The 14306-nt window shown below is 48.2% G+C and overlaps 1 protein-coding gene across 7 annotated transcripts in view; it reads left to right on the top strand.

Moving 5' to 3' along the window:
* Positions 1-14306, top strand: part of CRACR2A (calcium release activated channel regulator 2A) — a 129702-nt gene that overhangs the window by 83105 nt on the left and 32291 nt on the right. For 5 of the 7 annotated variants that reach the window (XM_025851807.2, XM_073886984.1, XM_025851801.2 and 2 more), the window contains 5 exons: positions 287-382; positions 2320-2507; positions 8023-8109; positions 10573-10618; positions 12518-12624. In XM_025851807.2, coding sequence (XP_025707592.1) covers positions 287-382; positions 2320-2507; positions 8023-8109; positions 10573-10618; positions 12518-12624 — 524 coding nt within the window. The remainder of the gene's footprint in view (positions 1-286; positions 383-2319; positions 2508-8022; positions 8110-10572; positions 10619-12517; positions 12625-14306) is intronic. The other 2 variants (XM_025851808.2, XM_073886985.1) reach the window with 1 other exon arrangement.

Below are 14306 nucleotides of genomic sequence, written 5' to 3'. Positions count from 1 at the left end.
ACTGAGGCTGCCTCCTTCAGGGGGGAGGGGGGCGGCGCACTGTCATTTGTGGTGGTCACACTTGGTGGGAGCTGGTGTCACGCCTTGCGGAGCACTTTCCACCTCTCCATCTTGCTGGGCCTCACCGCTGGGCAGGCAGGGCACCGCAGCCCTGGAATGTTGTAGGAAGGGCGTCGAGGTCCAAAAGGATGGCTGGGCCCTGCTGTTGAGCAGATACGAGGTGGGGGGAAAAATCTGCATCCCAGGGGCACTTGGGCCTCACGTCCCCTTCTTTCCTGCCTGGCAGGACACGGAGAGGTTTCAGACCCACAGCCAGGAGCTGGAGCAGAAACTGTTGTCGAAGAACCAGGAACTAGAGCAGCTCATCCAGAAGCAGAAGCGGGTATGCCTTTGTCGTGGCCTTCAAGCCCCTGGCTCCTCCCTCCATCCTCTGCTGGCTCTCGCCCACTTTCCCCGCTCTTCACTGGAGGACTTGGGTTTGTTTGTTTGTTTGTCTGTTTTTAATCCCAGAAGAACCATTGAGCTGTGCAAAAGATAGCATTTGAAATCACAGGTGACGCCAGGATAAAGCCTTCACCTCTCCAGTGCCAGGTGTTACATTTGGGCAAGTTGTCAAGAGTTCTCCCTCGAGGCATCTGAAGACATCATCCTCTATTATGCCCAGGAGCCACCAGAATGCCAACACGTCCATTCGTTTCCTGCATCCTGTGTCAGAAAAGAGGGGGCTGCTGAGATACAGGGGACATAGTCACTGATGCTTTGGGGGAGGCTGCAGACAGTGATGTCTTCCTGCCAGGATGGCCACGGACACCTCCAGTAGGAGGAGGCTCTTTAAAGATTGATTTGTCCATCCCTTGTCTTCCTGTGTGCCCAGAAAAGGTCCATCAGCCTTTCTTTGGTGGTTGTTCCCATCACCCCCCAGGAGGGAGGCAGGTACCAGATGTGCCTGCCATGCACCTGAGCCCCAAGAGGCAGTCTGGGTGGTGCACTGTGTAGGGCTGGCTGATGACCCCAGGAAGACCGATTACCTGGGCAAACTTCACGCTCGCAGCCTCCTCTCCAAAGTGAGGGCTCATCGGGGAGAGAGGCCAGGGTGCCACTTGGCCTCCCCCATTTTGTTTTGTCTGGCGCTGGAAGGAATCCAGCCCTGCACAGACCCAGACACATTGCTTCAGTTTGAATAAAGAGGGCTATTTTTAGCAACACATTAGAATATGCTTGAAGCTGCCCCATGCTGAAAGCTAGAGACTGTCCCACTCCAGCTGCTGCCCGACCCGTGGATTTGGATTTCTTCCTTCTTCAAGCAAGATCATTTCAACTTCAGCTGCCTTCCCCTGCCCTGGCCACAGCCTGAGCTTCTCCTGCTCTTTCTCCTCGTCACCGTTCGGCATTAAGTTCTTACCAATTAGACTTATCCCTGAAATGAATGATTGCCACTCGGTTTAATTACTGCATGCTTGCCTGATTACACAGGAGCCTCTTGAGAATCACACAAAATTCCTTCTTGCAGCTTCCTCCTCCCCTTACTGGCCACATTCATTAAACTCAATTTATTATGATATATTTGCCTTGGTTTGATTCCTCGTCTGGTGAGAGGGTTGGAAGCTCTGCAAAGCAGAAGCACCAGCCAAGAAAATCTGCACTTATACAAATGCAGGGTTTTTTTTGTTTTGTTTTTGTTTTTTAGTTGCTTTAGGGACATGAAACAAGGTATGTGTTTGGTTTGACCTGTTTTAGCTGTTTCCGAAGAATTTCCAGGGTTCCTGGCCACCAGACAAAGTTTCTCTAGATTAGAGGAATTGGCCTTAGTTAGCTGAGAGAAGAAAAGGGGGTAAATAGACTTACTGTCAGCATTCAGAACTGGGAAGGATGGTTTTATGGAGAATGCCGCTTAGCTGCCTTCATGTTCTTCAGGGCTGGGGGACACAGTTGACTGAAAGGACAAAAGGGGTTGAGGTTAGCTCTCAAGACCACGGATGAGATGATAATGATCAGCATTATCGTCACTGGGATGGGCAGCACGGATGGATTGGTGACCTTCCTTTCCTAGCGGTCTTTGTGAATGGTGCCTCTCCCTCTGGACTGTTCAGGAGCCCTGTGGAGGCAGGGGAGAGATGAGATGTGCTCCGAAACGTCTCCCCTGCCTCCAAAAGTGCATCGGTGTGAATTAAGGCGCAGGACAAAGCCTGTCGAGGCTCCGGGGCAGGGATGGCTGGTCGAGATGGCCCACAGGTGCAGAAAGTGAGGGGAGGTAGGGGCAGGCCAGATTGCTTGGTGGCTGCTTATCGTTCCCTTCTGCTCCCCCACTTTCCTTTCCAGCTGGAAGGTCAGTGCGCCATGCTACAAAATGATGAGCATGAAACCAAGGCTGAGAACACCAAGCTGAAAGTCACAAACCAGGAGCTGGCCCAGGAGCTGGCGCGGACCTCCCGGGAGCTGCAGGATGCCCAGCAGCAGCTGGAAAGCCTCCAGCAAGAGGCCCGCCAACTCCACCAGGACAAGGAGACGTGAGTCTGGCCTTCGCGGGCTCCACCCCCTGCTGTGAGCGTGCCATCTCCTCTCCTGGGGACCCTGTCACCTTGCCTATCACGTGGGGCTTGGGGGTTCCTTCCTCCCTGAAAATCTCTTCTGGGATCCGGAGGCCATTAAGCAGAACAGGGCAAGCATAATCTAGGATTTGTAGGACATCTACAACCCTGTTCTTGGAAAATTTACTATGTGATGAGAAAGATGTGTTATCCAACCAATAAATGTAAGGCAGTCACTGAGAAAAGGCTGAGTGAGCAGACAGACCACCCGTAACTATCATGGTTTATTTTATTTTTTAAGAGATTTATTTATTTATTTGAGAGAGAGAGAGAGAGAGTACTTGAGAGCGGGGGGCGGGGCAGAGAGAGAAGGAAGGGGAGGCTCCCTGCTGAGCACGGAGCCTGATGCAGGACTCCATCTCAGGACCCTGAGATCATGACCTGAGGCGAAACCAAGAGTTGGTTGCTTAACTGACTGAGCTACCCAACTGCCCCTTTTTATTTTATTTTTAGTTTTTAAATTTGTTTTAAAGATTTATTTATTTGAGAGAGAGAGAGAGAGAGAGGTGACTGTAATAGTTGAGAGACTAGGAAGACCCAGGACAGGAATGAAGCAGGTAGGCTTCTGAGGTCAACATAGAATCTGATGGAGTGTGTGACAGTGCCCTGGACTCTTTGCTCCGGTCTGCCCACTCTCTCCTCTGTGTGGGCCCAGTGCGGGGAGCCCCACGTCTCTCAGGGCCCGGTTCGCCACTGAGCTGCATTGGGCGTGCAACCAGCCAACTCGGCCTGCTAGGGAGAGGCACGTATGAGGAAGGATCAAGGGCTGGGTCTGCATGCTGAACCTGAGGAGTTGCTGGGGGACGAGCCATTGATCTTGTCTTGGGAGCGTTAGCTTCTGAGAACAAAGGCACTCCTTGGCGTGCCCAGGGATGGGGATCTCCCTTGTTTATTTGTTCACGCATTTACCCATACATTCATTTACTCAGTCACTTGTCAAACATTTATTGAAAACTACTCTGCGCTGGTTTATTGTGTTGTGCATTCCGTATATCACCCCATGTCAGTAATTTGACATTATTCCATAAGAACTTGATAGCATCCTGCTGTGGCAGGTACTGTGAGTATCCACTCTACGGATGAGGAAGCCCAGGGCCAAGGGGTATTAAGTAACTGTCACAGGATGCTCAGGGCTGGACGCATCTGGCTGACTCCGCACAGTGCGTAATGAGCCAGCCAGAAAATACTGACTCAGGAGTAGGACTGGCCACGCTCACTCATTATTCGCTCAGGCTCTCATTTGTCCCCTTCATTCATTCTGCAGAAGGTCACGTGGGTCTGGCCCTGTGCCAGATGCTATAGAGAGTCTGATTTCAGAGGACAGTGTTGCTTAGCAGTGCCGAGTTTTACATACACTAACCTTCCCCTTGTTCAAAAGTGAAAGCCCTCCCTCTGTCTGACTGCTGGCAACATTTGGGTCCATCGGCCCAAATCCCATTGTTCTGGGTGTGCTCTGCGGCTTGGGCCTGATTGCCTGGGGCGAGAGGGAGGAAATGTGTTTGCATGTGGAGTTTTACCCTAGTAAGACTTCTCTAGTTAAAACAAACAAACAAAAAAAATTGTATTCCCGAGTAACTGACTTAAAACAAAACCCTTCACTCCGATTCTCAGATGACCAGTGGCAGGACAGTGTATTTCATTATAAACAAGCAAAATCAGTTCCTCCTCGTTGAGAGCAGGCCAACAAGGTGCAGGCATTTAACTTTACAAAACAGAATTAAGGATTCAGGCTCTTAAAATTCAATCAAGTTCTAAAACAACAAACATCTGAAGGCACAAGCATTAGAACAGCAAATGGAAATAAGCACCCAGTGCTGGGGTATCAAATCACAGCATGAGGATTAAAATCTTTCTGAAGTCTTATCTTAATTAACCAAGCCAGAGACACAATCTCTGGAGGCTGGGAATTGAAAAAGAGGGTTAGGAGGGAGAGAGAAATGATTTCTGAACCTCTGAACCTTCGCGACTTGCTTTCAGAAAGCGCACAATGCTGCAGTGAGAAAGCATGCCGGGAGCCCGGGAGCGAGGGTCCTGTCCAGGGAGGTCAGGAGACAAGGGCAGGGAGAGCCTTAGCTTGCGCTCTGTAGAGCAGAATCCCAGAGCAACAGTACTGAGAGAACCCGAGTGCTCTAAGCCACCTCTTCATTTTATGAACAAAGAAACTGAGGCTCAGTGAAGTGTCGTGACCGCCCCCAAGCCACACAGCTAGTTGGTGCCAGAAAACAGGGACAGAGGCTCGTCGTCCCAATAGCACGCGCTCCCCCTGCACAGCGTCTTGCTGCCTGATGTTGCACCAGAGCAGCTGGGAAGGGAGAGGATGGAATAGGAATAGAGGATAAAAAGACTTAGTCATTTATCAGCTAGCATTCTGAATGGGCAAAATTAATTTTTCTCTTCTCTGAAGATGCTCAAGGAAGGAGAACTTGATTTTATTTTTTTTATTTTTTTTTTAAAGATTTTATTTATTTATTTGAGACAGAGAGAATGAGAGAGAGAGAGCACATGAGAGGGGGGAGGGTCAAAGGGAGAAGCAGACTCCCCGCTGAGCGGGGAGCCTGATGCGGGACTCGATCCCAGGACTCCGGGATCATGACCTGAGCCGAAGGCAGTCGCTTAACCAACTGAGCCACCCAGGCGCCCAGGAGAACTTGATTTTAAAATAAGATAAGGAACAATCAAGCAGGAGAGATAATATAATATAAAGATGAAAGGTCAGCTGAAAAGCTGTACCTCTCTATTTGGTTAATGAATTTTTGTTTAGGGTAGGGAGTTTATGACAAGGCACAGAATCCCAAAGGCACAAAAGGATATATACTCGAAAAGAGGCCTGCATGCCCCGTGCCCCACTCATGACTCTGGGCCTGCGATCAACAGACCACCAGTCCTGTTTCTTGTGGATCCTTCCAGAGTGTTCTATGCATATACAAGCGCGCACGTGCGCACGTACACACGCACACACACACACACACACACACACACACACACACTTCTCATTTATAAAGTGGCAGTGCACTGTTCTGCATTAGCCTGTATTTTCACTTGACAATATATTTTGGAGATGCTCCCTGACTCATCCCTCTCCAGAAAACAAAGCCAACAGCTGTTCTCTAAAGACAACCATAAACCTCTCACCAGTCACTCCTATGAAAAATGCCAAGTTCTTTCCCTTTCAGTCCACAGATTACCCAGTATAAACCTTTACGACGTCCAGTTAGAAGGACTTTGAAGGTCCTTTGGTCAACTGTCCAAGTGTCATTTGGTTTTTCAGGAATGCCCTTCTTTTTGTTAACACACAAAAAGCCTGAATATGTGTATGGATCTAAACAGATGTATGTTTACTAGACAAATAGGTAGACCTATATTCGCGTCGATATGTAACATATGTGCGTACATGCGGGTGTGATTGTGTGGCTTCAGCGGTCAACTGGTACTATGTAAACAGGGCAGAGACCGCTCTGCCTTGCTTTTTAGGAACTGGCTCCTAAATCAAGCACTCTGAGAACACAGACCTCAGATTTCCAAGGATTGTCCTTAGCAGGGGCAAAACTGTCTGCTCCTGGCTGAGAATGAGAACCTACGACTAGGCCGGAGGAAACACAAAGCCACCTTGGTGACCAGGGCTCGGTGGCAGCACACAGACAGCTGTACTCCGGACCGCTCATCACAGCAGAATCCTACACAGGGACTTGGGGACCCGGTTTGGGTAATGGAAAATACATTGTTTTCCCTCAAGTTGAAATTAAGTATAATTGGTAATAAAATGTTAGGAATTTGCAGCTCTGCGGGAGCTAGAGAAGTTTTGTTGCTTAATTAGGATTGTCTAAGGTGAACTTAGAATTTGAGTCAATCTGTTATTGTTTGTTGTAAATTGACTTTATAATTATTCTATAAGTGGGGGGAAAAACACACCGATACTTTTTAAGGAATGTGATTATGGTGAGTTTGGCCCAAGTCTGGGATGGATGGAGCAAGCAGGTGCTATTTTTACCAGCTCAGTAATGACATTGAGGGGGCGGCGGGGTGTGTGTGTGTGTGTGTGTGTGTGTGTGACTGTCCTTTCCCAGCCCGGTGTGGGCACAATCCGGGGAACCCAGACAATTTGTGGAAATGCACACATTTGTGAGGCTGGAAGATGCTCCTTACATTAGAAGCCCTGCCATGGTTTGGAAATCTGGAACTATGGCCCTTTTTCAGTAAGCTTAGGAGTGATTCAAACATTTCTAAACCGGTGCAGAGCACAGAGGAAGGAGGGAGGCAAAGTTGTGAAGTTCAGCAAGGCTTATTTTCCAATGTCACCCAGTTCGGCTTTCCTTTTTTTCTTTCTTCCCTGAGTGCTATTGAATACCTCCCCGACTCACCCCTTCCTTCCTCTCTTCCTCCATCCCTGCCTTCCTTCTTCCCTCCCCGACTCTCCTTTTGTTTCTTACTGCTATTTGTTGATTAAGCTTTCATGCTGGATACTGGGCTCCACAGAGATGCAAACATACTGGACCAAACCAGACAAGGCCCCTGCCTCACCCTCTGAGTTGCTCTCCAGATACCCCAGCTACCTCTAAGCTTCTCCTGTCCCTTCCTCAAAACCTCTGCTTGCTGGCTAGAGATAAGAAATCCTAAATTAGGGGCGCCTGGGTGGCTCAGTCAATAAGCACCTGCCTTCGGCTCAGGTCATGATCCCAGGGTCCTGGGATCGAGCCCCGCATCGGGCTCCCTGCTCCTCCGGAAGCCTGCTTCTCCCTCTCCCACGCCCCCTGCTGGTGTTCCCTCTCTCGCTGTGTCTCTCTCTGTCAAATAAATAAATAAATAAAATCTTAAAAAAAAAAAAAGAAATGAAATCCCTAAATTAAAGAAATGAGTGGCCAACAGTGGAAATTTCAGAGATCTATGAACAGATTGGAGACTTATAGGGGAAAATGGGGAAGGAGGAATGATTCTTCTGGAGATCCTGGAAACAAACAGTGTCAGGGGGGAAAAAATACAAGTTCTGCTCTCCTCTAAGATGGGACTGAGGAAGAATGTTGGTTCTAATTCTCTGAATTCCGGGCAGGGCAGGACCACCTGGAGCCTGGGCAGGGAGCCCTGTTCATGGGTTTGGGAGTAGGAGGTCCTAATCTAGATTAGAACCCTGCTCAGTAATGGATTGTCTGTGTAACATGGGGAGAGTTACTGACCCTTTGTCTGTGTCCATGGTAATTTCCTCTTCCAAATAGGGCATCTGTACTGATAAGTGAGATCATGGCCGAAACTACCTGCCAATAGCAGGTGCTCTCCAAGGGAGGCATATTCCTCTAACCCCCGTGTCCCCAGGGTGGGGTACTGCCGGCTGGGTTTCAGTGGGAGGGTCCTGGGCATCCAACTTCAGCACAGCCCCTCACACCGTGGTAGCTTACATCCCAAGAATGGAAGCTCAGAAGTGCTGTGTTTGCCTCCTCCTCAGGGAAGTGTACCGTGTGACGGAGAGTCTGCAGCGCGAGAAGTCGGGGCTCCTGAAGCAGTTGGATTTCCTGAGGTTCGTGAGCACCGGGTTTGTTCCGAGAGCACATCCCGGGTGCCTGGGGTGGGAAGGGCCAGTCTGAGAGTCTTCCCTGCCTCCATTGTGGATGGTATAGCCACTGAGAGAATGCTCTCATTCCCCTGATCCTCAGCATATCACGTTTGGCCCATTCACACACACACTCACACCCCTCTCCAGTCTGTACCCCTGCAGGTAGGCTTTGCCTCATTCTTCGTGGCATCTCTCGCAGCACCTTGTGTCGTACTTGCTCTAGTAGGAGGGGAACTGAATTTCTTGAGCTGCTACCCTATGGCAGATTTGGTACCCTTTCATCTTCAACGAAACTCAGGAAAGGAGGGCAGTTGCTGCTAGAGAAATTAACGGAGGAGGAAATTGATAGCAGAGAAATGAAGCCAGTTACCAAAAGAGACACAGCTACGCACTGCAGGAGCCAGAATTGAGATCCATATCTGGCTGATTCTCTCGATTCTGCCATATTCTTTTAATGTCTGTTGAATGAGAAAATAAATCATGACTAGAACACAAACAGAGCAAAGGAGTTTAGAGTTTCCTCAGCTCACTAAGACTCACTGTAAATTCAAAGCTCATCGGTCTGGGATGTGCCAGAACCAAACCCAAAATAAAACCTGTGTGTGGAAAGATGGGGTTTTCACTTTTGCCTGTGAGGTTTCCAAGCTACTTCTGTCTGCCAAACACCTCTTGGGAATGGTGATGAAGTGCAGTCAGTGGTCTTGAATCAGGGACACTCTGACTTGTTTTATTTATTTATTTATTTATTTATTTAGAGAGCAAGTAGGGGGAGGAGCAGAGGAAGAGAGAGAGAGAGAATCTCAAGCAGACTCCATGTTGACCATGGAGCCTGACGCGGGGCTGGATCTCAGGACCCTGAGATTATGACCTGAGCCGAAATCAAGAGTCAGATGCTTAACCGACTGCGCCACCCAGGTGCCCCAGTTTTTATTTTGTTTTATTTGAAAGCCAGGTGAGGTTACTGTGTCTGGCATCTGTGATGCTACCAAATGGAAAAGTGCTCCAAACTGAATGGGACGTGGCCACGTTCTAATCCATTTGAGAGCAGGTCTTGATTCTTAGGAAGCTTTAGTGGAAGGAAGAGAACAAAATGTACAAGGGCAAGTTTTTGTGTTTTTTTTTTTTTCCTTTTTTCTTTTGTACTTAGAAGAAAAGGACAGATTCAAGCGAATGAGCAGAGGAGAATAACAAGGCAGCTCTCTACGTATGGGTCTCTTTGATGGAGACCAGCATTTGTGCAGAATCACATGCCTGAAGCATTTCTGTGCTGTCGCATGCTTTACAAGCTTAGATTCTGCAGCCGCTGGCAGCCCCGATGTGGCAGATTTTTCCTCCACAGTGAAATCACCAGATAGTGACAGAGAGCAGTGGGAAAAAGGAGTCAAGTAGAGAGATAATGCTGGGGCAAGCAATAGCGGGAATGTGGAGTTGGAGATTGGGGGGAGGAAGCGGGGGGAATCGGGACAATGGCTGGGATGTGACCGGGGGAGGAAGGGACAAATGGAAGCAATTTCAGGACACTCAGGAACACGTGCTTGGGAATCCAGCATCTATACTGTAGGGCTCCTTATAAAACTTGAGTGAGATCAGGACACTCTGCTGCCACTCCCCTACCCTCCATGACCTCATATCTCTTTTGGAGTAAAATCCCAAGTTCCTACAATGGCCCACAAGACCGCGAATGGTCAGGTCTCTACTTTCCCCCCACCTTTCTCTGACCTCAGGTCCTACTGGTTCTCCTCCGAGCACTCTGATGCCCTCCCTTCTGTTCCTCACACACATCCTGTAGAGCTTGACTCCAGGCTTTGCCCTAGCCATCTCCTCTGCCTGTGACGCTCTTCCCTCAGATATCAGCATAGCTTCCCTCTCCGGCAAGTCTCCACTCAGATGCCGCCTCCTTGAGCGCCCTACTGAGATACCAATGCACCCTCTGACACTCTTTTTTCCAGGTGCCTGCTTCGTCTTTCTCAATAGCAATGACTCCTGCCCTAAAATAAAATTCCCTGGGGACAGGAACTCTTTTTTTTTTCATTCATTGTTTGTAACCTTGGTAGCTAGAACCGTGCTGAGCATGGAGTGGGTGCTCGGGAGACATTTGTTGAGTGACTGCATGCATGCGTGAAATGAATGGGTCAGAGAGAGAGCACGCGCACCCAATAGCAAGCTCACAGGTGCTGCGCGAACTCCTGGTCACCGTCTAGGGGTGGCTCTTCCTAGTGGTGGGATCCTAGAGTGCATGATCCTGAAGGATCTGTCTGTCCCCCGGCCTTCAGCCAACTTACACACAAACTAGCCTCTGTCACAATCCCCAAGGAAAGACACACTCCCTGGGCTTTCCACGTCAAGATTTTCTCTGTGCGCATCTCCCTGGCAAACCGGTCGCTATTGGGTCTATGCACTGCAAACACCATGTCTGAATAGATTCCCCTTTTCCACTTGCAGGGAAAGGAACAAGCATCTTCAGGATGAACGGGACATACGTTATCAGGTAATTGACCCATGCTCCTTTTCCTGACAGGATTTGGGTCCACTGGCAGCCAGAGCCCGTGCTGGAACCGGCCCAAGAATGTCCTTGACGTCTGGCTCATCCTTTCTGTGTGAGCAGACAATGGCATGGATTTTTTTTTTTTATAATAAAAATGCAGGGTGGCCTTCTGAGTAGCAGTGTGTGAATTTTCCATGAAGTAACACACTTGCATCTTGGCATAAAGAGACTAAAATATTTAAGAGAGTCACAGATCGCTTCAACGTGGACATGGTGGATCTATCCAGGAGATGGCACAGTTGAAATATCATGATCACTTTTAACCAAAATGCTCACAGGTGTTTTTTTTTCCCCCCTTCGTTAACATGTTTAATCTCTTGATGAAAAATTTGCATTTTTATACCATCATAGAACAAATTAAAAATGTATATTTCACTATTAACATCATTGATTTTAAGTACACCTTTTCTGCCCTACCGGGACCCCTGTTTCTCTGTACCTGAACACCGCACTTACATCGTCTCCCGAATAGCACAGAATCCTATATGGATTGACAGGTCTTCACTTTGAGCCACATTAAACAAAATCCAGGATGCCATGTTCTCCCACTCATCTTCCCCTTTAGAGAGGAGCCATTGGATGCTCTGAAGAGACAGAAAAGGACAGGAGTCACCGCCGCAACTTCCTATTCATCAGGATCTAGTACCTCGTGAATTTCTCATGTGTCCTTGGGCACGTCATCAGCCTGCCCCAGCATGACCCCAGCTCTCACATGAGGAAAGGGAATGCCTATCCTTTTTCCATGTTATAGGGATTTTTGAGAAAAACTCTTGCAAAGAGGAGGGTCATAGGCTCTGGGCCCTGAGCTGGACAGTGGCCTGAATGTGGCCAGCATAAGGCAGCTGGTTCACAACTACAAATCCCTGGGGAGAACTTGTTATACCCTCATTTCTTTCCTACCACTGACTGGCAGCAAATTTCTCTACCGCCCACCTCTATGTACTGTCAGAGCAAGGCTTCAGCCTACACATGTTTGTTTGATGATGATAATGGTTAGAATTGTTTTAGAAGTAACACTGAATTTGTTTTAAAATTTCCAACCAAACGTCACCCTAATCCCTTGACCTCACTTCCCTTCACCTGCCAAACTCATTTTGCTTTGAAAAGGAAATGGAATTTAAGAGCCCTAGTGGGGAATGGAAGAAAGAGGGATAAAATCATGTTCATGCTGAATAATAATTAAAGATTAATTTGGAATCATTATAGCCATACCTTCAGGGGCCCTGGGAGCGCTGCAGCCCCTCCTTCTCTCATTAAGAATCACTGGGAATTGTGGAGATCACTGGTTAATGAGAGATTCCTCCTATGATCTAACTCCCCCTCATGTCCTGGGAGACATCTGCTGGGGAGCACCGTGAGCAGGGTTGTAAGCCCCCGCTTGCCACAGGGCACCGGGCTAAACGATCCTCAGGGCTGGTCCCTTTTTCATTTCTGGGGCTTTGGAAATAAAGACGAGTTGGAGCCATACAGATGAGTGTGATTTAAAGATGCACAGTTTTTTCTGCGCATTCATACCTTCCTATGCCTTCCGCATAATCTCTTCTTGTCATCTTGCAAATTGTCAGTACTGCTGTGAAGGGTCCACAAGGTGGACCCCAGGCTCTAAACTGTGTATTGATTCATTCTATTAGATTATTGGGTGGGAGAGGGAGGGATCCTGGACAAGAAACAATAGCAAAAGGAAAGAGTAAGAGAATGCTAACAGGGAGACCAGAACATTGCTTCTTACTTCAGAATTTGGTTTACAGCCTGACCTTTGAGGTGGGAAAGTAGAACCCTTTCTGCTCAAACATTGGGACAAATCAGCAGGCATGGATCTGAGGGCATTTTGTGTTTCTACAGAAAGATAAGGCAGCCAAGGCAAACACAGCTGCTTCCAAGGCGAACTGGAAACAGAGATCTGGCTCTGTGATAGGCAAATACTTGGACGGCAGAGGGATTCTTAGGAGGTAAGTCATCCCTGATTTCTTCATTCATTATGTGTTCCTTTGTCTTGCACCCATTGGCTCTCAAGAAGTGGCCCAGGGTGGGGAAGCCTGGAGTCATTTGCACTCGCTCCCCTTGAATCTTAGAGGACACGTTCCTTTCTGTTCTGACATCCAAGCGGGAGGAGGACTGTGCAGGGCAGGTCCCTGGGGCAGGGCATGGTCTTCTAGTGTGTGTCTGCAGATAGGGACAGAAGAGGGGCTGTAGATCAGCAGAGGAGAGACAGAGAGAGGGAATGAAAAGGGTCAAGGGAGAGAGGTGGAGTGTGGCTGGAAGATACTCTCCGTTGGGCAGAATGGATGCACCTGGTTTTTCAGGGACATGACTGGGCTCTGAAGGGTAATTGAAGTGTGGGATGGCGTCTCCAATAGTTGAGCTGCTTTACAAACAGGAATGGGGCCTGTGCTTGACAGATTCCTCTCAGTGCTTCACATTTAATTACCTCAGAGATAACATTTTTTTGTTGTTGTAATTAGACAGCACAGTAATCGAGTTTGAGTCCCCAGAGGCGTGGCTCATCGCCCATTGAAAGAGACAAGCCAGTCCTCCGCCTTCTTTTCCTTTTTGCCATGTGTCCCATCCACATAGATGGCCGCAGAAAGGTAAAGGCAGCCAGACCCCTAAAAATCAAAGCCAGGGAGAAAGTGCATGAATTTGCTCATCCAGGAGACCCTGAGGACAGCGAGCATGAAATACACAATACGAAAAAGGGAAGTGACTCTGGAGATGTTGATGAGCTCATTGGTCAAGTCTTTGGACCCAATCATCCTGAACTCTTTTTCTAAATAGCTCAACAGAGGGGCACCTGGGTGGCTCAGTTGGTTGAGCTCAACAGAGGGGCACCTGGGTGGCTCAGTTGGTTGAGCATCCAGCTCATGATTTCAGTTTAGGTCATGATCTTGGGGTCCTGGGATCGAGCCCCGTGTCAGGTTCCACACTCAGCTTGTCTGCTTGTCCGTCTGCTTGTCCGTCTCACTCAGCTCTTCCCCCCGCTTTCTCTCTCTTTCTCTCTCTCAAATAAATAAATAAAATCTTTAAAAACAATAAATAGCTCAACAGAGGGATACAATTTGGGATCCAAGTTTCTGCAGTAATGGTTGGCCTGTTGGTTGCTCAGCACTGAATATATTCATTCCACAAACATTCGCTGATTGCTTAATCTGTACCAGACATTCTTTTGAGTTCTGTAATGTCTCCAAAAATAAATTAAACACGAGTCCATTGTTGAGTGCCTACTATGTGCAAGATATTATGCTATGTGCTAGGTATACAGTGGTGAGCAAAAGAGACCCTAGCTTTCATAGAGCTTAGGGTGGAGGAAAGGAAACAGACAATAAGCAGATAAGTAACAAATTGCACACCCTGAATTCCAGGACAGACTTTGGCAGAAGCCACTGCTCTCTGCTGTTCGTATGTAGCCTTTGATGGCAAAACCAAAAATAAATTTAGTCGTGCTAAGCTGAGGATTTTAGAGGATGTCAACAGTGCTTGAGAATTTCCCAAATCAAAAGCTTTTTCCAAGAAATACTTCATTTTAGGGCTGTTTCAGTGGCCATTTCTTTTTTCTGGTTGCGAGGCCTTTCAAGAAACATGCTGTGAATGTATGTGCACACTTGTTTGCATGGGCACGCACGCATGCACTCGT

The sequence above is a fragment of the Callorhinus ursinus genome, unplaced genomic scaffold, assembly GCF_003265705.2.
Source record: "Callorhinus ursinus isolate GAN/ISIS: 27379988/994484 unplaced genomic scaffold, GSC_fseal_2.0 scaffold74, whole genome shotgun sequence".
In the NCBI taxonomy this organism is placed as follows: Eukaryota; Metazoa; Chordata; class Mammalia; order Carnivora; family Otariidae; genus Callorhinus; species Callorhinus ursinus.
The sequence above is the reverse complement of the archived record's forward strand: the minus strand, read 5'-3'. Positions and strand labels throughout refer to the sequence as shown.